A 22830-nucleotide genomic window follows, 5' to 3' on the forward strand; every position below is an offset into this window, starting at 1 on the left:
GCTCCAGCCGTGACCCTGTTGGGTGCCTCCTCTGGTCAGATGAGAGGTCTGAGAGAAAGGAGTCAGGGAGACGCCAGGGTTTCCAGCCTGACCTCTTCACTGAGCAGGTAAAGCATGACAGGCACAGACTGGGGAGACACGGGAGGTCCAGAAAAGACACACTGCACCCCAAGGGCCTTGAGACACCCTGAAGAGGTGGCCCCACAGGCGGGCCAGCATGATTCGGGATCCAGGAGTAGATGTGCAGGCGGGGTCCCTGGAACGTGGCGGGCATTGCCTGGCCTGGGCCCAGAGAGCAGTAGACGACATCTCCATGCAGAGACAGGGTGGCGGCCGCAGGTGGAAAAGCCGAGAGAGGGTTTGCTTGTTTTGTTGCTGGGGGCTGGGAGAACTAGCAGGAACACAGCTGGTCTGCAGTGACCTGGGGAGAGGGGACATGGCTGAGCCGCCTGGGCCACTGGGAGGGGTTTCGACGGTAGCCTGACAGTCCTGGGGGCAGGACAGACCGCGGCTCCTCTCCTCCAGGTCAGTGGGGGATGGAGTGGTAAAGGGGGTACAGGACTCTGGGGGAGGCAGCGGACGAGAGGGAATTGAGTGGGTAGACCAAGAGGGTAGCAGGGTGGCCGGTGGGCAGAGCTGGGCCCCCCAAGCCTCCTGCCCTGAAGTCGGGAGACCCTGGGCTGCAGGAGGACTGTCACCATCTCAGGCACAGGTCCAGAGTGTCTAGGGAGGTGTACCCGCAAATCATGTGGCTCAGCTGAGGGGCCGGGTGGTGCAGGCATCCCCTGGACGTGACCTTCTGGGTGGCCGTGGAGTGGGGAGAATGTAGGGGCAGCTGAAGGACAGAGGGGGCTCAGTTGGAGGTCAGGGCATGTTGGAACACAATAGGGGAACGGACAGAGCTCCCCGAGAAGGGGCAGCTGTGGGCTGACCGTAGGGTGACCATGGGAGGGTGGCCGAGTGTGGAGAGCAGGACCTTGGTAGGTGAGGGTGAGAACCTGGGAGCCAGATGGCTGAGCAGTTTGAAAACCGCCAAAGGTGAACAAAGGAATTCTGGGGGGCAGTGGGCACGGGGCTCAAATCTTCAGAAAACTGGGCTGCGGCTTTGGGAAGGAGGTGAGAGAATGGTCTGGAAACAGCAAGGCAAAGCAGGAGGACCTCACCCGACATGCAGGGTGGCTGGAAACCTTCGGCCGAGAGGGGAGGGTGAGGACATCAGTCAAAGGCTGACCCTGAGCCCTTGGGCAAGGAAAGGGCCGTGAGAACAGAAAGGTGGCGGGGGGAGCCTCGAGGAAGGGTCACTGCCCGGCTCGGCCTTGGCCTTGGCCTTGGCCACGGGCACCGAGACCCATTCCAGAGCAGCAGCCCCTCCCCACACAGGGGTGCCTGCCTGGGGAGCGCTTGGCCTTCCTGACTGCCAATGGACACCAGCCACGTGAGGCTTCTAGCGCGCCATGGAAAGGCTGGCTTGGGCCGCCCCCCCCGCCCCCCCCCCCCCCCCCCCCCCCCGCCCCAGGAGCAGGCTCTGCGGACGACGTGTTTCAACACGGCAGCCTCAGAACCTGTGTTGAGTGAAAACAAGCAAGTAGAGAACGGCTGTCTCATGTTACCATTTACACTAAAGCGCTCGATGGATACTGTATCACGTGCGCAAGCTGTGTTTCGAAATAGCTGGAAGCATAAACAGCAGATCGCTCAGCCGGTTACCTGGGAGAGGAGGCGACCAGAGTGAGGCTGGCTGGGTCAAAGGGGATGTTTCTTTGAAATGTTTTTACTTTTGAGAGAGAGAATGTTTTCGAAGAGTACTTAAATTTCGTGCAAAACCTTGTAAACAGGCTCATTTAAAAACAAGAACTCCAGCTGGGCAGAGCGTGTAGGTTGGAGAGGGGGCATAGCGGGTGCTCTACTGGAGGCTGGTTGGGTGGGCAGATGGGGTTGGGGTCCACAGCCCCCAGTCATCCAGGGAAGAAGCTTGGGGGTATGTGCAGTCAGGGGCAGCCTGAGAAGCTGTTGTGAGTGTCGGGAGAAAGGACATGGCCCCAGGCTGAGTGGGGGGAACAAGGGTGGCCTGAGAGAGGAGTGGAGAGAAAACCCACCAGGCTATGGGGACAGCCAATCTTGGGGGACAGGGAAGTGGTCAGAGGCAGCTGTGAAGTGGCAGGGAACTGGAGGACACACTGGGGCCTTCTTCCGCTGAACTCCCCACAGGCCAGAGGAGCTGCCCAGGGGAGCTGGACCCTGCCCCCTGTCTGTGACCACAGACACATGGACCTCTATCCTCACACGTGACCCCCACAGCTACAGGACAGACTAGCTGTCCCCTCCCTGCTAGGGAGGTGACAGAAGCCAAAATCACCTAGTCGGTGAGGGGTCACAGATGGCCTAGCAGTGTCCCTGCTTTCAGAAAGGCAGACATTTAAGAAGTAAACAATACAAGTGGTACCAGGCAGAGCTGGAGGTGATGGCAGACAAACCAAGAGGGAGGAGAAGGAGGAAGGACTTCTAAAGAGGAGACCCTCACCTTGGAGCCTGAAGAATGAGAAGCGTCCGCTGGCTCAAGAAAGAGTGGATTGTTTCAGGGAGTGGGGCCAGCTGGTGCAAAGATCCTGAGGCAGGGAGGGATGGGGCATGCAAGGAGCTGGAAGAAGCCCTTGCAGGGCATGAAGGGGCAATGGCTGAGTGGGACACAGGGCCCAGACCATGAAGAATAAGGCCAGGGCCGGGCTGTGGACCCTGAGCGCACTCAGAGACCTGTAGGGCTTTCACTCAGGGCAGGACCGTGGGGCAGCCTGCAGGCATGGAGAGCTGCAGGGAGCGGAAGCCGAGCCAGCCTGGAGGGCACTGCTAGCTGGCCTGGGGACTGGTGGGCTGAGGCGTCCCGACCAAGTTGTGGGGAGCGGGGGGCAGCAGAGCCTGGTGGAAGAAGCCAGTGGCAGATGGGACAGTGAGCACACAGCCAGTGGGCTGCCCCCCCGCCTGTCCACCATCACTGGGCTGCGTGTCACCACCTGCCTGCCCACCCGGACCTGGGCTTTGGCTGCAGTGGCCAAGTGCTCACTGACTCCAGATACAGTGTTCTGCCGGGCGTCCCCCTGGCTTCCGGGACTTTGGGCTCGGCAGAGGGGCAGCAAGGCAGAGGAAGGGGGAAGAATCAGACGCAGGTGGGGCCTCCGCCAGCCGCCAACGCAAACACGGCCTCTCGGCTTCCAGTGCCTTTTTCCAGCCTGCTCTACATTCCCGCCTGCCCGGCCCGGCCTGGGGCTCCGCGACGTGGGCAGGGCGAGCAGCCGCCCCAGCTTGGCCCCCACCAGCAGCACCCCCCTGAGGCCCCGGGCAGCCCATCCAGGAGGCCCAAGGCCTGCTCATCCTGGGCAGGGGTCTCCCCCAGCCCCCCACCAGGTGTCTGCCCAGGCCCCTTCTAGGGGGAGGTGTGCAGTGGGGCTCCCACGCCACCCGCAGCCCCTGATTCTGCCACTGACCCCATCTGTGACCTCTGTCCTGTGAGCTCTGTCCTCCCTGAAATCCTCGCGCGTCCACACACAGGCAGCCTTGGTGAGGCCACGGGGGTGTTACTCTGGACACACATGCTGGGCCGACAGAGAAGCAGGGGACGGACACGGCGGCCAAGTGCCCAGGACTGAGCACATGTGTGGACAAGGCAGGCACACGCCTCCTGGGGCCTTTGTCCTGGGGAGAGAAGGGTGGGGCAACAAGAGACAAAAGACATAGTTAATAAGCCTGCGACATAGGTGTGAGTTGTGGAGGAAGAAAAGGTAGATGCACGGCCGGGTATGGGGGGGCCGGTGCTGTGCTCAGTACGGAGCCCAGGGAGGCCTCATGGAGAAGCAGACGAGCAGAAATGTGGACAAGGCGAGGGTCCGAGCCCCCGGAGAACCCAGCCCCGTGTTCCTGCAGGCGGTGGAGAGAAGGGGCAGGAGTAGGGACAGACTGGAGGCCCCAGGCAGGAGCTATCTGGGGTGACAGGGCTCGGATCACACACGCAGCGCCCCCACGGCCCGTGGGAGGACTTTGTCTTTTGTTCAGAGCTCAGAGGGGCGTCTTCTCAGCGTTCTGAGCGGAGGGCCGAGCTCTCTCAGACTCGGGTGCACTGGGAGTTCCGTGGAGGGAGATGGCTCAGCCGCAGAGGGGCAGGGGGACGAGCGTGTCACTCAGAGGCCATTGTGCCACTGGAGGGGGTCCTAGGGCTGGGTGTGGGGGGTTGTGCCAGCCCGATGTGGCTTGTGATGATGACCCTGAGGCACCCCCCTCGTCGGTCAGCCTGGAATGAGGTAGGACCTGAACCCGGGCAGTCTGTCCATGTGCCTGAGTCCTCCCCCGCCCCCCCATGACCCAGACCCCCTGCTGTGCTGTTCACATGTGCTAGCATGCCCAAAATGTCCCCACGCCGGGCCTCCCATGCAGGCGGGGGCCTGCTCTCATGCAGACACACTGTGTGCATGCCCACCTCGGCCACAGCGCACGTGTGCAGCGGCCCCGCGGCCCTCTCCCCGCCACGGGACAGAGAGCCCCTGCAGAGAGAGCGGCTGCCCTGGGGACTGGCAGTAAAACCTCAGCGGCTAGAAACACGTTGATTCTTCTCCAAGAGCTAAAGTACTAAAACAAAGTCATAAACACAATTACACCGTCTCCTGCCATAAATTTCAACGTTATGAAGCGCTGTGACCTATTTCCACTCATACCCAGCTCTGGAAGACCATCCAGCCCCAAGGGGCCCTAACGAAAGAGTGATTTATGGGTGTTATTCCGGAGTTCTTGTCGTGGGGGAGGGGCGTTCCCAAGCCCTAGGAGCCACAGAGGCCCAGCGCCAGGGGCAGGGCCCACAGGCTGTGTGTGCTCTGGGGAGGGGCTAGGCCAGGGTGCCTGCGGTGGGGGGGACCCCCCAGGACAGCTCGCTGCAGGCAGACGGTACCCTGCATCAGCCTCCCCTCCCTCTGGCGAGAGGGTCTCCTGGGGTGCTGTGGAGTCAAGGTGCTGGGCCATGTTGCACCCGCTGTGTTTACTCCACAAACATGAACTGGGCCCCTCCAGTGCTGGCAAGGACGGGCGGAGGAGCCCGGCTCCTAGAGACTAATTTAGTGAGGAAAAGCTAAGGGATAAGCGGACACAACTGTACACCAGGTGCCTTGGAGAAAACCAGGGCTGCTCAGGGGGGTGGAAGGGCCTTGGCAGAGGGAGGGGCGGCCTCAGAGCAGTGACGGTGGTAAGACCTGAGGGTGGGGGTGGGGTGGTGCCCGGGACAGGTAGTGGGAACAGCAGGGACAAAGGCCACCACGTGTGAGGACCAGCAGAGAGACCTGGAACAGAGTGAACAAGGAGGGAGGCCAGAGAGCCAAAGGGGACAGGTCTGGGGGCCACAAAAGGGACTCGGGCTTCTCCTGGGGGGGGGTGGAGGTCAGGAAGGTCTGAGCAGGCAGTGACACGACCTGGTGTGTGTTTTGAAAGGACCACCATGCAGAAGTATGTTGTGGGGGAAGGAAGGCTGGCTGGCAGGCTACTGTAGCAGTCCCGGCAACAGAGGATGGCACCCTGGTCCAGGCTGGAGCCATAAAGGGCAGGCAGGGATCTCCCCACCTCTGCTGCTGGGTAGAATGTGGAGCGTGAGGCTGAAATTTGGAGCCTTTTCCTGAGATGAGGAAAACTGGAAGGAACCGTATGGGTGTAGAGAGATGGAGAGACGTAAACTGAGATGCAAGAAAACTGTGGTTCCATAATCTGAGTTCAGGCCCGAGGCACCACAGGGCTGGACGTGCAGGTCCTGGGTGTGTCCCTGGCCTGAGCCTGGGAGCTTCGGGTCCAGAGGCCATCACACCACGTCTGTTACTTCACGGTGGCCCTCCTCCTGCCATGGTCACTGGAGAAGGGTTCTGTAATGCATCCAGTGCCTCTCCCCTGTGTAGTTTGTCTCGGTGATAGCCATTGCCCTAAAAGTGGGAGCTCAGCTACACCTGTCTGTGCCAGAGGGCACGGGGGGCAAAGGTCATGGGTCACTGTGACACCTACCACCCTTCCTGACCCAGCAGCAGCGGCTTGCCAAGCAAGGGCTGTTCTCCATGGTGGGGGATGAACTGGTCTTCCATGGAGATGGAGAACCCGGAAGCCCCCAAGGAGGCCCAGCACCACCACCTGAAACCTGCTCAGCAGGCGTGCAGCCATGCAGGTGGCAGTGTCACCTCTGTCAGACTCAGTCCTTCCTGTATCCAGCAGGGCCTGATGTCCGAGCCTGTGGCCTGGTGTGGCCCAAACACCCATGGTAACACCAGCAGGTGGCTGGGCTCTTTCATGACGGCAGGCACAGGCACTCCTATCCACTAGTCACAGGTCACTTGCTGGAGCCTGTGCTTCTCATGAACTGAAGGGCTTCTCACGAACTCTGTATGTTCGAGAGGGCTGGCAGGGTGGCACTGCCCACCCAGGGGACTTTGAGGTGTGGCTGGGGCCCAGGACAAGGGATGTGGGCTTCTGCCCTGAGCTGTCCAGCATGGGGCTCCCTCTTGAGCTGGCCAGAGTGGGTGCTGGGCGGGCAGCAGCCTGAAGATCCTTCTCAGGAGCCCGCCGGGACCTGCCCGCAGCTTGTGCTGGCCCCACCCCGTCCCCCGAGCTGTGTCTGGGGACTCAAGGCCCACTCGGCCATCCAGGCTTACAGCTGTACCACCCGTCTGATGGGCGCAGGAGTGGCAGAGGGCCGTGCTGGGCACACAGGTGCGACAGGCCTGCGGCCAGGGCAGCAGGGAGAAGGTGGGCCCCTGCGTGCCCTGCCGGGAGCCTGGCGCCCCCGAGTCCCTGCAGCCCAGCTCTGCACCTAGCGATGAACATTCTGAGTATCGCTCCTGACAACGGCTCAGTGACCGTTGGTCCAGGCCAGTCTACAGACTAGAGGAGGGCTCAGGCGACCTCCGCCCGTGACCCTCGGAAGGGCCCTGGGCTGTCCTGAGAGGAGGCCCTGCCCACCTTCAGATGCTGCTCACAGGCACCCCGGGCTCCGCCCGCCCCTCGCGCCCCAGGCCTTGGTGCCCATCTCCCCTGCCAGAGCTGTCGTCGGCATCAGGTCCAGAGCTGGGATCAAGGCTGAGCAGGTTCTACAAAAATTTTCCCTGAAAGACTCTTTTTCAAGATTTTCTTTTGAAAACAAATTCATAACCACATCAAACAGGAAGCCCGTGGCCGTGGGTTTGATCACCAGCCGCCCGGGGCTCTCTAACTAGCTGTTATTCTAATTGCTTTTTTCTCTTCCGAGGGCTGCATAAGTCTTCTTATGGTTATGAATTTGGTGCGTAGAGGCAGAGAAACAAGGGAGCTTTTGTTGGCCTTGCCCTTCTGGTCACTATTGCTAATAAGGACGAGATCCCCAAAACTCATCTGTCGAAGCAGCTCCTGGCGAACACGGTCCCCATCCCCCGAGGGTGGCAGAGCTGCCCTGGGCACCTGCCCCGCAGATGCACCTCCCAGTGGCTGGGGTTTCCCCAAGGCCACTGCCTCCTGCTCATCTAGTGTCACAATCAATGAAGGTGCTCTGTGCTCAGGCCTGAAAAGGTGAGGTGTCTTCAGGGGCCATGTCTCTGAGACGTGATGGAGACCCAGGAGGAGCCGCCGCCGCTGGAGCCCTGGCCCAGGGCCCTCCAGGCACAGCAGCCTTCAGGGCTGCCCACAGGCCTGGGCAAAGGAGGCCCCTGCCAAGGGGCTGCTCCGAGAGCCAGGGTTCCACCCCGAGACCCCACCCCCACGCTGTATGTGCTGTCTTACTCCACCCCCGAGACAGCCCACAGAGGGAGGGCATGGTTCCCACCTTCCAGAAAGGAAGGCGCATCACCCAGCTGTCAGCGTGGGATCTGACTAGGCCTCCCAGACCAGCCTGACCACGGCTCACCCCACACCACAGGGCCACGCGCTCTGTCATTGAAGGGGATAGGATGGAGACCCAGGCGTGCTGGGCAGGGGCCACGACAGGGCCCTGGGGGCTGGGCAGTGCATGGCAAACTCAGGGAGCCCAGAGCCAGCCGTGGTCGGGGGGCACCAGGCATCCCCCAGGTGGTGTGTGGTACCAAGGTCAGGCCGAAGCTCCAGGAGGGAGGTGGGGGCTGGGAGGGCTCCCCAGGGCTTGGCCCACCCTCTGTTCACCAGGCCTCCTGCTCACTCCCCGAGGTGGCCCAGAACCAAGCCCCTTCTCGAGGCATGCCCCGCAGCCCCCACCCTTTCCGCACCCCAACCACCCGGCCGTTTCCTTTTTCCCAAGAACACCCCATAAAGCCTTCCATACCACTTGCACATCTGGAGACATCAACAGATGTTCAAGTGCCGTAAAGTGAAAATTTATGAAACCACAAATTTTCTTCTGTAATGTATTTGGTGCTTTAATTGATGCCAAACCAATCGATGCTTGGAGCTGGGGCCTGCACAGTTGAGAGACAGTCAGCCATGCCTGGACCAGCCTTGGTTAAGGCAACCATCGTGCGGGGCCCAGGGAGCCCAGGTGGGCTCCCAAGCCCAGGTGACCCCCACCGGCCTCCCAGGGCACAAGCAGGCAGTGGGACTGAGGAGGCTGATCATGCTGCAGAGGGAGCCCCGGGGGTCTTGGCCGGGGCGGGGGGAGGTTCAGGTGTGAGCAAGTCCGCTCCCCACGTTCCCTCCTGCCTCGCTCACTGACTGTTTGCCCAGCCTTCTGAGCCCAGCTCAGACCCCCTGCTCTCGCCCCCTCCCTGCCCAACACTGGGGGTGGGGGACTGCAGGGGCGAGATGGGAGATGCAGGGGACCCAGCTGGTGACCCTGAGCAAGACCCTTCTCCTCCTGTAGGGTGGGGATGTAGGCCTCGTCGGTGGCTTCCAAACAGCTCTGCAGAGAACTGGGGTGCTGGCCAGGCATCTGGGGAAATTGGGGAGGCTGAGTGAATGGCCCCAGGCCCCACCAGAGAAGCCCCGCACCCCTTCCCTTTATTTATAGCCTGGGCTCCCGCATCAGCTTTGTCTAAGGAAACAGAAGGGTAAGCCCCTCTGGCCTGGGTGGTAGGACCTCAGATTGCAGCTGTCCCCTGGGAAGGCCTGGGACAGGTGGATCTCAGACTATCCCCAGCGCATTGCCTGGGTGTCAGCCTCTGGGGAGGGGCACAGCACCCCCCCACAGGCAGCCATTCTGACAGGAGGGGTGGGGAGAGGAGGGCTGCTGGGACACACCTTCAGGGCCCATCCTGCCCTACGTGCCGCAGGGGTCTCAGGTTAAGGAACTGCCTACCCTGGCTCCCCAAGAGACACCCCTCTTCTCATGTCCTCCCTGCCCAGTTCAGCATCCATTGTAAGGGGAGGGCTCTTGACTGTCACACCTACTGCTGAAGCCTGGCCTGGATCCCCCTCGGGACCAGCTACTGGGCTTCCAGCCACACACAGGCCACTTCAGCCAGCAGCATCTTCCCCGGGGCCATCCTGCCGGCCAGCACCCCACTCCACCTGGTCCTGAGGCCCGCAGGAGGGCCCAGGTGGGTCCAGACGCAGGCTGGCCCGGGTGGCCGGGGAATACACATCACACAAGTATGTGCGTCCAGGCGGACCGACGGCCACAGCCCGCTCTGCCTGCGCTGCCTTCGGCCGCACAGTTCACCCTGCAGAGCCATCTTCGTGGCTTTTCCCCCCACGCCACACTGTTCCTTACAGCAGCCTTGCGCTCTTGCTGCTGGGCCCACATGCGTGGCCGACCCGGTCACCTCCTTTCCTCCCCCACTGCCCAACTCACTCTGCTCTTGTCCCCACAGGTGACGCAGCTGGACCAGAGGCTGCTGCTCATCACCGACATGCTTCACCAGCTTCTCTCCTTGCACCAGGGCGGCCCCCCGGGTGGCCGGGCCCCCAGCGGGGGCAGCGGGGCCCAAGTAGTCCAGCCCTGCCGCGGCCCCATCAACCCAGAGCTCTTCCTGCCCAGCAATGCCCTGCCCACCTACGAACAGCTGACCGTGCCCTGCAGGGGCCCCGATGAGGGGTCCTGATGGGGGCCTGGGGCCTGAGTGGGGAGGCCCAGAGGCACCCACCGGCCTGCCCCACCTTCCACTTAGCAGGGGCACCCATCAGGCCGCTGACCGCCTCCTTGAACAGCTCTTCGCTCCCAGGCCCCAGACACCCCGTGGGCCACGCTGCCCCATGAGCCCAGGCTTGGGGGTTCGCTGAGGCCACCTCTTCCCAGCCAGTGGGTACTAGAACTTGACTGGGTGTGGGAACCCCGTCTCAGCTCTGAGACTCTGGCCCCCCACATTGCTTGCGTGGTGGTTGGGACACAGTGGCAGGTGATCAGGCTGGCACCCAGGGCTGGGCACCCTGGCACTTGGTCTGTCCCACGTGTGGAAGGAAGCAGGACAGGTGCGTGCAGGCCCGCCCTGGTAGACCCCTGGACCTCCCTGAGGGGAGACCAAGAGACAGCTTAGATAGGGCCTGTGGGGACCACACGCCTGGCCTGGAAGCGAGGACCCAGGTGGACCCAGGGGGGAGACGGGCAGGGCAGGGCAGGCCCAGCCCATGCCAAACGGGATGCCCGTGAGCCCTGCTCAGGGGGCCCAGGCCTGGGCTGTGACCCTCAGGCTCTGCTGACTCAATGGGCCGGGAACTGTGGAGCTCATCCTGACACCACAGCTTCACGGGGGAGGGACGGGCCCACTGTCCCCAGAGCTCTTCACTGGGGGTAGAATGTCCACCGGCGGAATGGGGGTGGACAGGCCCCCCACTTTAGACTGGCAGCTTCTCCTACCCATTCCAGAGAGAAGAGGGGGGCCCCCAACCCCGCTCACATGCAGCTCCTGCCTCCAGCTCCCTGCCTGGTCCGAACAGCTGGATAGACGCACAGAACTGTCAGCTGCTGAGCCCTGGGGGAGCACGAGGGTGTCTGCCCCCCCACAGGACGGGGGCTCCTCCTGGGCATCGCATCTCACAGAAATCAGAATAATTTGTGGTGATTTGGAATCTGTGTTTTAATGAGTTTCACGGTGTGATTTTGATTCTTTCTTGTGCTTTTCCTAATAAACGTGGATCACGGGTTGGTATTGGCTCTTCTCTCACCTTGATTCCTGGAGCAGACCCATCTTTGGGACAATCTGGTCTTCCCTCAGAGCTGCCACCCTCATCCCCCAACACACCAGCACTCCCTCACTGTCTGCACCTGCCCAGGTGGGGGAGGTGGCCCAGGAGCCCCCAGCTCGCTGGCCTGGGGTCCTGGGGGCGGGGTCTCACCAGTGACCCAGACACGCCTGGAAGCCAGACCATTCCTGCCCCGTCCCCATAGCCAGCACCATGGTCGGCTCTGCCCACCTGAGCAGAGAGGAGGGAAAGAAGGTGGCCAAAAACACAGCCCGCCCTCCCAGCCCAGCCTCTGCTCTTGCTGGAATGTTCTTCCTACGCACCCACCCCTCATCTGCGGAAATCACACCCTTGGTCCACGGCCCAGCTCAAAGCCCCTACTGCAGCAAGCTCTCCCTGATAGCCCCTCCCAAGCACCCCTCCAGGCCTTGTGACAGAGCTGCCTTTGAAGGGACAGGGGTGAGCAGGTGGGGGCAGAGCTCGGGGACCCTGTCGTCCATGCCCACATGCCAGTTCTACCTCACTTCCTGAGCCCTGGCGCTCGGTGTGGACAGGGCAGCACCCTGCCTTCCCCGGCCTGCCTCCCGCTGCTGCCCCCACCGCCTCCTGGGCCCAGCTTCCTTTCCCACAGGCTCCGCCTGGAGCCCCCCAAGGCCTCCCTCTTGGGCAGGACCCCTGCAGTCTCCCTGGGGGCAGGTGCCCAGTAGCTGCTAAACAGGAACTCACCATCCGCTTCCAGAGGAGGGGCCAGAGTTCAAGGGCTCAGAGAGGCTGCAGGACCCCAAGGCTGTGGGTCAGCTTAGCAGCCCTCCTGACTGGGACTCCCGTGACCCCAGCGCATCCCCCTGGGGTGGCCCTGGCCACCTGGTGTGGTCAAGATATGGTCACTGCCCTTTTCACAGCCGTCCCTAGGGAGGTGGGCAACTCTTCAGAGCCCAGCAATCAGATCAGGGCCTGGCCTGGCTGGGTCTGTGGTGATGGGATACAGTCCGCACCCTGGGCAGCCAGCCGCCTTAGGGGACACACCTGGGCCTGTCCCACGCCAGGCTGGCCCTGGTCTGAGGGCCCATGAGGCCCACCATGAGAGCGGGGCCCATCCAGGCCCACCCCCGGGATCCTTAAACAGCTTGCGATGGACAGATGTATCCTGATTGGAGTGGGGTGCAGGGAGGGCCCCCACACAGGCATGCCTGCCCCTATCTAGGCCTCAGTCTCCCCCTCAGTAACACAGTGTGCCCTTGGGCCTGTGTAGCTCCTAGCAGGTTAGGCGTATGCCAGGTGGGTGCCATCCCACCCTCACCCTGCCCCCCGGGCGCCCCGATGCTCTGCTCCCTATCCCCCACTCAGCTCACAGGTACAGATACACTCAGCCAGGGCCCGCAGGGCTGGGGTCTGCTCTGTACACCTTCGGACTATCCTCCACCCTCTGGGACTGCTGCTCCCTCCGAGCCCACCCCAATTCCCACGCTATCAGGCTATGAGATTTCGAGGACAGGGCTGTCCCCAGGTCGCTGGAAGCAGCAGACAGCTAGCATCAGGATGGGGAGACAGGTTTCCACATAGAGTTAGTCCCATGGGAGGGGAAGGCCCTGGGGCCCACTCTGCTGAGCCCCGCTGAGTCTGTGCCTCCCAGGGGCTCCCCAGAACCCAGCCCTGGCTCCCACTGTAGGGGCTGGTCAATGTCGGGGGAGGGGAGGTGGGCAGTGCAGGGCCTGGGGCCTCCCCAGCCGGTACCCACAGGGGAGGGGCGGGAGCAACAATTACTGGAAAGGCAAAAGCTGTTGTTTCCTTGTTAGGTAAATATTTGCAGAAACCCCAGGAAGCTGGCTGGAGAGCAGGGCCCTCCATGGAGCCCCAGGCCCAGGCCTCAGCAGCACAGGAACCCCGGCCCCCAACCCATGGTGTGCTCCCTCCGGCGGCCGCCCATCTGGGCAGGGCACGGCCCCTGCACCCAGCCTGCTTTGTTTCCCGTATTATCAACTGTGCACAAAGTACCCGAGTGCTTCACTCCTGGACGGGCCATTGCAGCCCTCTCGGGTGTGAAATGCAATTTACCTGAAATAAAGCCCAATTATGGAATTAGCTAATTAAAGCCCGCAGTGGAGGCTGGGCCCAGCCAGCCGAGGGCTCAATGCTCGCCCGGTGCCCACGGCCTGAGGAACAGATGGCGCCCCAGCCCACCACGCCGGCCGCATTCCTTCACTCTGTCCCCCGATAACTGACTTAGACAGCACACGGCCATCTGGTGTATGACACGTCCTGTGTGCCCCGGACAATGGCCCAGCAGACCTCTCCAGGAGAGGGCCGTCGCCTGGGCAACGGTGGCATGTGCAGGCCAGGCCCATTCACGGCCCCTCCCCCGCCCCTTTGTGGGCTTGCCTGGCTGCCTGGCTGACAATATCCATGAGTATTTGTCCACAGCGCCCAGCCTTTGTCTCCCAATTGGGCTGCTTGTTGAGATCCTCAGTGTCCAATGGGTGCCAGGAGCATCTGCTGGGGGAACAGGATGGGGGCAGCTGGGGGGCTCCTGTTTCCTGGGGCACCCACCTCCTCTGCCCATGTCTTTCCCCCATCAGAGTGTCCTCTGGAGCCAAGCAGGCGTGTGGTACCTCACAGGTGCTGGGTTTCGTCATGGGGCCAGTCTCTGAGGCCGGTGTCAGCCCAACCTGAGGTTCTCCTGGGCTCTGGACCAGAGGCTGGGAGAGGAAGGGCAAGGCAGGCCTCCCACCCTCTCCCCTGTCTGTGAGGGGAAACAGTAAAAGTGCCCCTCGAAGGGGTGTGGGGGTTAGGGTTGATGGAGATACGACATGGAAGCTCTGGGCCTAGATCAGCACACAGTAGGTGCTTAATAAAGGCAGCCAGCCAAACGGAGATGCCTGGGTCCCAAGCTCTTCCTCCTCATTGCACCACCCCACCTGGCCTTCGGGACCCTTTGGAATGACTTCCCACCCTTCCTGCATCCAGCCTCAACCCCCCAGGACCCCCTCAGAGCCACATCGAGCTGTCCAACCCAAGTGGCCGCTCATTGTCCAGCACCCAAGCCAGGGTGGGCCCACGCCCATGCCCAGGTCCATGTCTACACCCACGCCCACGGAGCCCTGTGAGTTTTGGTTCTACCCGCTTACAGGACCCCTCTCAACGTGAGCCCCCATTTCCGCCCAGCTAAGCCTATCTTCACTCAGCTTCTCCCCGCAGCTTTATTGGGCCCTGAGCTTCCAGCAGGCGCAGACCCCTCCCTGCTCAGGACCATTTTGGCAGGCTGCCGCCCACACCGGGCTGGGGTCAGGAGCCGTGCCCACCACTGAGATGGGACTATGCTGAAACCTGGCCCAAAGCGGAGGCAGGACCCTGGGAGCACCTGGCATAGGACCTGGCCCACGGGTTGCTAAGGAAGTTCCAGTTAAATTAAGGGATAAAATGGGGTTTGGAAAGAGGCTACTGACATTGTGGAGGGCTCCAGATGCGCCTGGACCCAGTCAGGGCACCAGTAAGTGGTGTCATCTGACGGATGCTGTGGGGAGGGTCTGCCGTCCTGAAGGAGGGGATCAAGCTGATGTTTAGACTGGGGCAGCCGGACAGCTGGGGTGGGAGGTGGGAGTGACAAAGGCACATGTGGGCCAGGGCTCCTAAGACGGCCCCACTCACAGCCCTGGGCCAGTATCCCCCACCCTGTGGGGTCTGCCAGGTCACCCACAGGGACAGTATGCTGCCAGTCCTTGGTTTGGGCCCCTTCTGAGCTCACCTGCAACCCGCCTCCCCAGCAGCCTGCCTTTATCCTAGGACCACCCTCTGGGCCCTGCACCTGGGTCTGAACAGGTCCCTCTGCCCCCGTCTACACCCCTTCTTGGTTCTGGCCCTATCCTTGCGGCCTGGAGGGCCAGGGAGCCAGAGTCTCAGACAGGGCCTGAAGAACGCTCGGGGTGGCCAGAGCTGGACGGACTTTCAGTTCCGTTTGGCATCTGAGTGCCAGGAGCCTGGGGCCAGCGCCCTCTGGATGCAGACAGCCACTCCCAGGCCCTTTCGAGACCCACTGTGCAGTGAAGCTTCAGCAGGCGACTCAGGAGCCCTCAAGCAGGTGACCTCTGACCTCGCCGGCCAGCTGCTGCTTTTTCACCTGCTCGAGGCGGGAGCTAGGCCTGGGCAGAGGTCATCATCTCTGAGGCCAGGGCACCAGCCCCTCCCTGCCGAGACCGCAGGCACTAGCTCTGAGACAGGGGGTAGGGGGGGCCCACTCTGAACCCCAGATCCTTCTTTCTCAGCAGGTCCTGTGACCTCCTGGGCCTGATTCTGTCACTTGGCCCTCCCCTCAGCACTGTGAGGCACCAGTGGTGCCAGAGGCATGATTGGGCCTCACTAGCACCCCCCCCCCGAGCCCCCAGCACCAAGCAAGGCAGAAGGTGGAAGGAGGGCAGCTCGGCCTGGGGCACAACTACTGGGCACCTGGGAATGCTCAGACCCCCTCTCCCCTCCTCTTGGCCTTCTTCCCAGTGCCTGCTGCCCCACGGGGGGTGGGGGGTCTGCCCTTACTTCGAGGAGCCGCACCCATCCCCCCTCACCTGTTCCCAGCTTAGGCTTTACTCTTTTCTGGGCAGTGACCCTGCTGCCTGAGAAGGTCCAGAGGGGCCCAGGCGTCCTTCCTGGCCCCCACTGTGGGCTGAGCACACCAGCTCCTGCTTCCTGGTTGTGGACCCAGGGTGCAGAGGGTGGGGGTCGAGACTGAGTTGAAAGCTTGTCCCTTGGACACCACCATGAGTCCCACCTGCCCACACCCCCTCCTCTCCCACCCAGCCCCCTCTGTGCCCTGCTCTGTGAAATCCCCTCCGGGTTTCCAGCCTGTAGGAAGCGTGTGATCTTTCTGAGCGACATCAAAGCGGACAGCTTGGATCAATCACACCGGCAGCCTCATCTTCCTGCCCAGCCTGCAGCCCCAGGAAGCCGGCGGCAACGGCAAACACATGGTGAGGGGGCGCCAGGGTGCTTGCGGGGGGCACAGAATGTCCTCAGGGCCAGGAGAGGCTCAGACAGAGAGGCCTCAGGCACATGGGTCCTTCCCACCTCATGCGAGTGGGGAAACCGAGGCCCGGGGCAGAGCCCGCCCACACAGCCCTTTTGTGGGGACGAGCATCAGAAAGGCCTCAGAGGAGAAATGGAACGTGCAGTGGAAGAGAAGTCTGTTGCTGGGCCAGGAAGCCGATGGGGAGGGAGGGACGGACTGGCTAAGGAGAGCTGACCTTCTTGGTTTGGCTCTTGGGGCCAGAGGGGCCAGATCCAAGGAGAGATGCAGAAAATTCCCAGGGGGTGTGAACACAGCTCCACGGCTGGGCCCTGCAGGCCGAGAAACCAGGATGCTTTCCCAGTGCAGTCAAGCACCAGGTGGTCCATCAAGACATGCCCACTGGTTCCAACCAGGCTGCCATTGCTCCCGCCACACAGGAAAATGCCAAACTCCCCATGGGATCCTTAAACTCTGTTACAAGCCTGACCACGGATTCAATCTGCCCAACCCCACTGAATTCCTTGGGGTTGTTTCTTAGTTTTATCCTGCCCCACTGCCACCCCCTAAACATACACACACACACACACACACACACACACACACACACACACGTGCGGTGCAAGAATGGCCTTCACTGGAAATGGGGCGGTGGGGAGAGAACTGAAGCTAGAAGCCAGGCATTTCCCTGGTTCCCATCCTGGCTCAGCCACTCTCTTGCTGTGTGTCTTTGGACAGAGCCCCTAACCCTCTCTGAGCTTCAGTTGCTCATTGCAGCCCCAATGTCACAGAGCTGTTGGCAGGGTGCTAAGCACATGAGGAGAAGATGTGACAAAAGCCACAGCCCCTTCACAATCCCCGCGCCAGTGACGACTCACGGAGCTCAGGGAAGGACGCATATATTTACAGTTCTCTTTAGCCAGCAGCGTGTCCCTACACAGGGTCGCAACACAGAATTGTCCCCGAGATGGATGTCCCCATAGCACATCGGCATTGAGCAGGTAGCTGCCAGGCAGTGCCTGGCCCCGTGCAGGGCACTGGATGGGGTAAGGGCCTCGTTATTCTCCCTCCAGTTCTCCCGGAATAGGAGGGGGGTCAGCTGTGGCCCAGGGCGCACGGGGATAGGCAGCCCCAGCAGCGAGGCCAAGACCCCTGGTGTCACAGCCTCGAGCTGCCATTAACAGAACACCCCTTCAGCAGCCTCAGCCTCATAACGGTGCACCCCTGGGGCAGAGGGGCTGTGGGAGGGGCCTCGGGGCGTGCACACAGGAGCCCTCAACCCCAGTGGTGCCCTCAGCCCAGTCCCTCTGCCAAGGACAATGGAGTGACAGGTTGGAGATGGATTGGCCAGGCTCGGGGAGAGGAGGCTCGTGCTGGGAGAGGCCCCAGCCCCCGGGGGGGCTCCCCGGCACTTGGGGGATGGAGATTCGGAAGCCCTGCCTGTTGATGGGCTGGGGCCCGGGTGGGCCCTGGGGACCATAGCTTCCCCCAGGAGAAGGGCCCGTCCTGGGATGGCCGGGAGGCCCCTCCACAGAGAGGCTTTCTAACGGGGGGCTGACGGGAGGGTGGGTAATGTCATTAAGTAATTTCAAAGGGTCTTAATCAAATCCGTCCCGTCCCCAAGACCGCGTCCAAAGGACTTTGGAGAGGAAAGAAGGCAGCAGACAATCGACTTGGGCCTTCCACTTGACTGGCGGCCCTGGGTGTGGGGGCCTGCCGGGCTGGCCCCGCCCCCAGCTCTGTTCTTCACCCTCCGCCGTGATCCCGTAGTACCACAGGTAGTACCACTGTTTCAGGGAGCAGGGCATGGGGGTGGGGCAGGCTCCCTCCCACCGCTCCAGAAGGAAGACTCAGAGACACCCCCTCAGTCTCAGCAGTGTAGCCCCTGAGAACCACCACTCCAGGAGGGTAGACTGAGGCTCGGCTTGCAGAGCCATGCAGTGTGGGGGGTTGGGAGCTGCTGAAGCCTGTGAACACGGCCAGGCACCCAAGTCCTTCTGTGCCTACTTCCCATCTATGAAATGTGGCTGAGATCATGCCCTCCCCTCGGGCCGGGGTGGGCTGTGAGGAAGGCAGTGAGGTGACCGTCCCCAGGCCCACAGGCCCCAGAGGTCCCATCAGTCATGGTCCTTCAGGGCCCTCACTGTATCTCCACACTGCTTCCGTTGGCCTTTTTTTTCAAGCTAAAAACATCAAAACACTCTCACTGTGTTCCCAAACACCCCAGTCTGTGTGGGCTGGGAAAGGACGGGCCCTTCCCCTGTCCCCCAGCGCCCTGGGTCTCAGTCCCCACGTGCGCACGCAGTCACACGGCAGCTGCCTGCCATCTGAGCTGGTCCTTCCCTCCTGGGGAGCCGGTCCGGAGGGGCCTTCCATCCTTCTGACTTTCTCAGTCCACTGGCCGTAACCGTGGTCAGCTCCCAGGACACAGGGTGTTTCTAGGGTGTGGTCACTGAGGCCCGAACAGGGACACCTGTACCCACCCATACCCACATCCACCCCAGGAGTCAAGATTGCTTTGCCGGAGCTGTGCCCAGCGGCCCTAATTCTGCTCCTTGTCACCTCGCGGAGGACGGCGGCCCCAATGCCCCAGCAAGACCCTTCAGTCTCGCAGGGAGCGCCCGCAGCTCAGAGGGTGCCCCCTCTCGGGCTCCAAGGCCCAGCCACCCACTTGCAACCTGTCTGGCTGGTACCACTGGTGTCTGCACCCAGGTGGGCGGAACAAATGAATGAGTGACTCAGCTGGAAACACTTCAAGGGACAGCTACGAGGACCCAGCAGTTAGGCACAGGGAGCGGGCACGCCTCTGTCGGACTCCAAATGCCCTGCTTTTAACCACCAGGCACCAGCCAAAGCACCTCTGCCTTCCAAAGTAAGTGGGAAGGACCACCCCTACCCTCACCTCCTGAAGAACCTGTCACAGAGAGGCAAGCGGCCAGTGGGGGTCAGTCCCGGTCCCTCTGGCACCCACCAACACACTTTCTCCTCCCTCCCCACCTGCCCCCCGCCACCAGCCTCCAGGTGAAACAGGCAGAACCGTGCCCTGAAAATGCTCCACAAACCCCCACGTGTGTCCAAGCAGTTTCAGTTACCCGGCGCCTGCCTGGCCCAGCCTCCCTTGTACCCTGCCAAGGCCTGGCACCGCTGCCCCAGCAGCCCCTCTCCCTGCCAGCAAGGCCCGAGGCTGCTGCCGGCTCCGCCCGGTCCCCCAGGGAAAGGCCTCATTGTTCCCCCCACCACCCGCCCCCGCCTGGCTTGGAGACACCCGGTCACCGGGCCTCACAGCATCCACCTGCAGCCGCAATAGCTTCCAGGAAACTGAATCCCAGCGGCAGATGACAGCCGCAGGCTGCAGGACAGAGCACCCATTCAGACTTCGCAGGATCCACCTGGACCTGGCAGCAGCCTCCCCCACCTGGGCCCCCCCACGCCTGGGCACCGGCCGCCTAGAGCCAGTGCTGCCCAGAATGCCTGCCGGGGGGGGCCATGGATGGGGATGGAGGCCTGGGACGTGCCCCACCCAGAGTGCCCAGGACAGGTGTGAGGGTGGGTGGAGAAGGGGTCGGAGGCCCTGCCTCACCTCCAGGGCCTCCCAGACAGCAGGCAGCCTGGCGTGGGTGCAAGGGACCTTCCAAGCTGATGGACCCTCCGTGGGGCTCAACATGAGTCATTCACGTCTTACTGGCCCCCATTTATGGACGAGAAACCGAGGCTGGAGTGCACCACTTGACGGCCCAAGTCTCCATGCTGGTCAGGAGCACAACTGGGTGGAGCCAGATGGATCTGGCTCCCCAGGCCTGCCCTTGTCCCACCCTGGGGTCCCCTCAGAGTGAGCAGATGGAGAAAGTGGCCTGGAAGGAGGGCAGCCACATTTGGGAGGGCAAGATGGGTGGAGGGAGCAGCGTGAACAAAGGGTCAGCAGGGCCGGCCTCCAGCCCCAGAGATGGAGAGTCTTGGACCCATTTCACAGGTGGGGCAGCTGAGGGGACAATCTAGGAGGCAAGTTGACACGTGAGTTACATTGAGGACAGAGGCTCCCACCCCTCCCTTCCTTGACACCCTGCAGGAGAGACCCAGAGTGAGGTGGGGTCCTGAGACCACCAGCCGCAGATGGTCTCTCTGTCTTTCTTCATCTGCCCCCACCTCCAGCCTCAGCCCTGGCCTCTGCATTTGAGCACAGCCTGCAGCCTCGTTTTTTTTTTTTGTTTGTTTTTTTTTTGAGGACCCCACAGAGGCAGTGGAGGACAGGCCCCAGGCTTGACCTCCAGGCAAAAGGAGACCACCTCTCCTCCATGGGCTCTGCAGTTGTCTCCTGCCTGAGTGGCCGCTGTGGGCCTGGCAGGAAGAGAGGGGTGGAGCAGGTAGGGGATGGAGGCAGGCTCAGGCCACCGGGCATTGGTGCAGAGCTGTCCTGTCCCCCTCAGCAGAGCAGTGTGCGCCCAGGTCCTACAGCCAGGACCCCGGTTCCTGGGCTGCTTTCCAGCTGCCCCGGGCTCCCTCTTGAGCCTCAGGTACTGGCCAGCACTCAGCCTTGGCCCCCAGGCCAGAGGCAGTGCTGCTCGCTAAGGCTGGGCCACGAGTTGCCTGTCACTCAGCTCTTCTGCCCCATTGGTCACACTAAAAAGATTGCCCTGCAGCCAGAAGGCATGAATGTCAGCTCCAACCCAGGGCAGGAAGAAGGGGCTGGAAACCCGGGCAGGAGGGGGCCAGTGTCCAGGCCCAGTCCCCCATTCTGCCACCCACCCACCCACCAACAGCTGCCCCAGCTCCCCCCAGTCACCACCCTGGCATAACCGCCACCACCCACACCACCACTGAATTGACCCTTCTTCCTCCACTCCATTTAGCAAACTCCTACTCATCCAACAAAGCCCAAGGCAAGGGACACCTCTTCCGTGAAAACTTCCTGAACAGTCAGCCAAATGTTACCCAGGCTCCCCCGGTTGGCACCCACTGCCAACACTACCTGTGTCCTTTGTTGTTGGTCTCCCCAGACAGGGCAGTGTCCCTTAAGTGGGTTATGGAGGGGACGCATAACACAGAAAACCCTGGGAGTTTTGTCTAGGAAATGGCAACCTGCAGGAAGCCAGCTCGTTCACAGCACTGTGCACTGGGCTCCACTGTTCGCTGGTGGCTTGGACCTGACCCTGGAGGATGGGAGACACCCACCAAGAACCATGGAGGAGAGGGAGGGGCACACCCCCGCCTACTCTCCAGCCTTCCCTACCGCCAGCACTTGCCCCCATGGACGAGCTGTACTGCAGTCCCTCAGGGCCCCCGAACGTTCCCCCCGGCGTGCATGCTCACTCCCCGAGGACGCTTCTTACTCACCTCTCATGTGCATACCATTTTGAGGGCAGCATCCTGAGAGTGGGTTTCTTAAATTCTCTGAGCCCATCTCCTCCGTGGGCGTACCTGCGGAGGTCTGGGAGATGGAAGGCTGCATGGGTGGCCCCGAGCACAGAGCCGACACAGATGGTGGCACCATCCTCACATTATCACGACTGTCTTGGCTTTGCTTCTCGAGGCATCTCACAAGCATCATCTTGTCTGAATCACCTCAGGCCAGCTTCCAAGAGACACCTGAGTGCCAGGTGCCACCACGTGCCAGGCACCACACCACCCAGCACCCCTGTGGCAGGCCAGAAAGGGGTTACTCTGCCCCATTTACACAGCAAAAATGCAAGGCCCAGGTACAGAAGTGCCCCACCCACGCTCTCAGAGCTCCCAGGCCAGAAACTTTTGCCCCACCTCACAAGCATGGCCCAGGATGCGGCCACCAGCCTCTCAGCCACATCACAGAGGGGGTCCCTGACCCTGGGGATGGCTGATAGCCAAAGCCCCCACATCAACAGTCAGGGTGTGCAGGATCCATGGCACGCCCACCCCCCCCCTTCTCAGCGTACCTGTCCAAGAGAGTCAGTGTTCAATACTGGTCCCTGGACCCCCAATTTCTAAGAAAATTAGCTGACAGGTTATTTTTCACTAGAGTGTTACTGACTCCTCCACTTGCAGCTTGCTCTTTCTGACAGCATTAGCACTCCAGGAGGAGAACCTGAAGAAGACCTCACCTGAGCCCCGAGGGAGACCTTTCTGGGGAGGGTTTAGAATTCGGGCCCCTGCTAAGGGAGCTATTTGAGGACCTCCACAAATCATGCCTCAGTCCAGCACCCACAGCCTCAGGACCCCTTGCCCACCTGCATCTCCAGCGTCCTCCCTCATGTACCCGGACAAGAATCCCAGGCCCCAGCCCCACCCAGCCTACCCAGGATGGGCAATGGTCCCTCTCCCCTCCCCCTGCCTCATTCAAGACTTAGCTCAGGGCTTCCTCCTCTAGGAAGCCTCACCATCTCCCTCAGCCTGAGCCAGGGTCCCTTTGCCCCACACAGGGCCCCTTCAGGTATGCCCGGAGCTAGTGCTAAAGGAGGAGGAAGAGGAAGGACACCACCCTGACCAGGGTCACCGAGACTCCGTTTGGCCACCTGGGGAAACTGAGGCCCAGAGACAGCCACACTGTCCTCTGTGCCTCACACTGCCTCTCAGGCTTTGGAGGGTGTCCAGAGTCTGCGCTGTTGAAAGTCCAGGGGACTGAGAGAGGTACTACGTGACCCAGGCAGCTGTCTCTGGGCTCCCAGTCCTGCCCCTGCCTCCTGGAACCTTGGCCCTCCTGCTGCCTGTTGTACCCACTGAGCCTTCGTGGAGTTCCTGCAATGCCAGTCCTCACACACTTCAAACTCTTGGAGGGCTTGGTCCTAAGAAACAAAGAAAGA

General features: G+C 61.9%; 1 protein-coding gene across 3 annotated transcripts in view; it reads left to right on the forward strand.

Moving 5' to 3' along the window:
* Positions 1 to 11036, forward strand: part of KCNQ1 (potassium voltage-gated channel subfamily Q member 1) — a 310562-nt gene extending 299526 nt beyond the window's left edge. For all 3 annotated transcript variants that reach the window (XM_033119433.1, XM_033119432.1, XM_033119434.1), the window contains one exon: positions 9759 to 11036. In XM_033119433.1, coding sequence (XP_032975324.1) covers positions 9759 to 9979 — 221 coding nt within the window. In that variant the 3' untranslated portion in view covers positions 9980 to 11036. The remainder of the gene's footprint in view (positions 1 to 9758) is intronic.
* Positions 11037 to 22830: the final 11794 nt, after the last annotated feature.

The sequence above is a fragment of the Rhinolophus ferrumequinum genome, chromosome 11, assembly GCF_004115265.2.
Source record: "Rhinolophus ferrumequinum isolate MPI-CBG mRhiFer1 chromosome 11, mRhiFer1_v1.p, whole genome shotgun sequence".
NCBI classification, from domain to species: Eukaryota; Metazoa; Chordata; class Mammalia; order Chiroptera; family Rhinolophidae; genus Rhinolophus; species Rhinolophus ferrumequinum.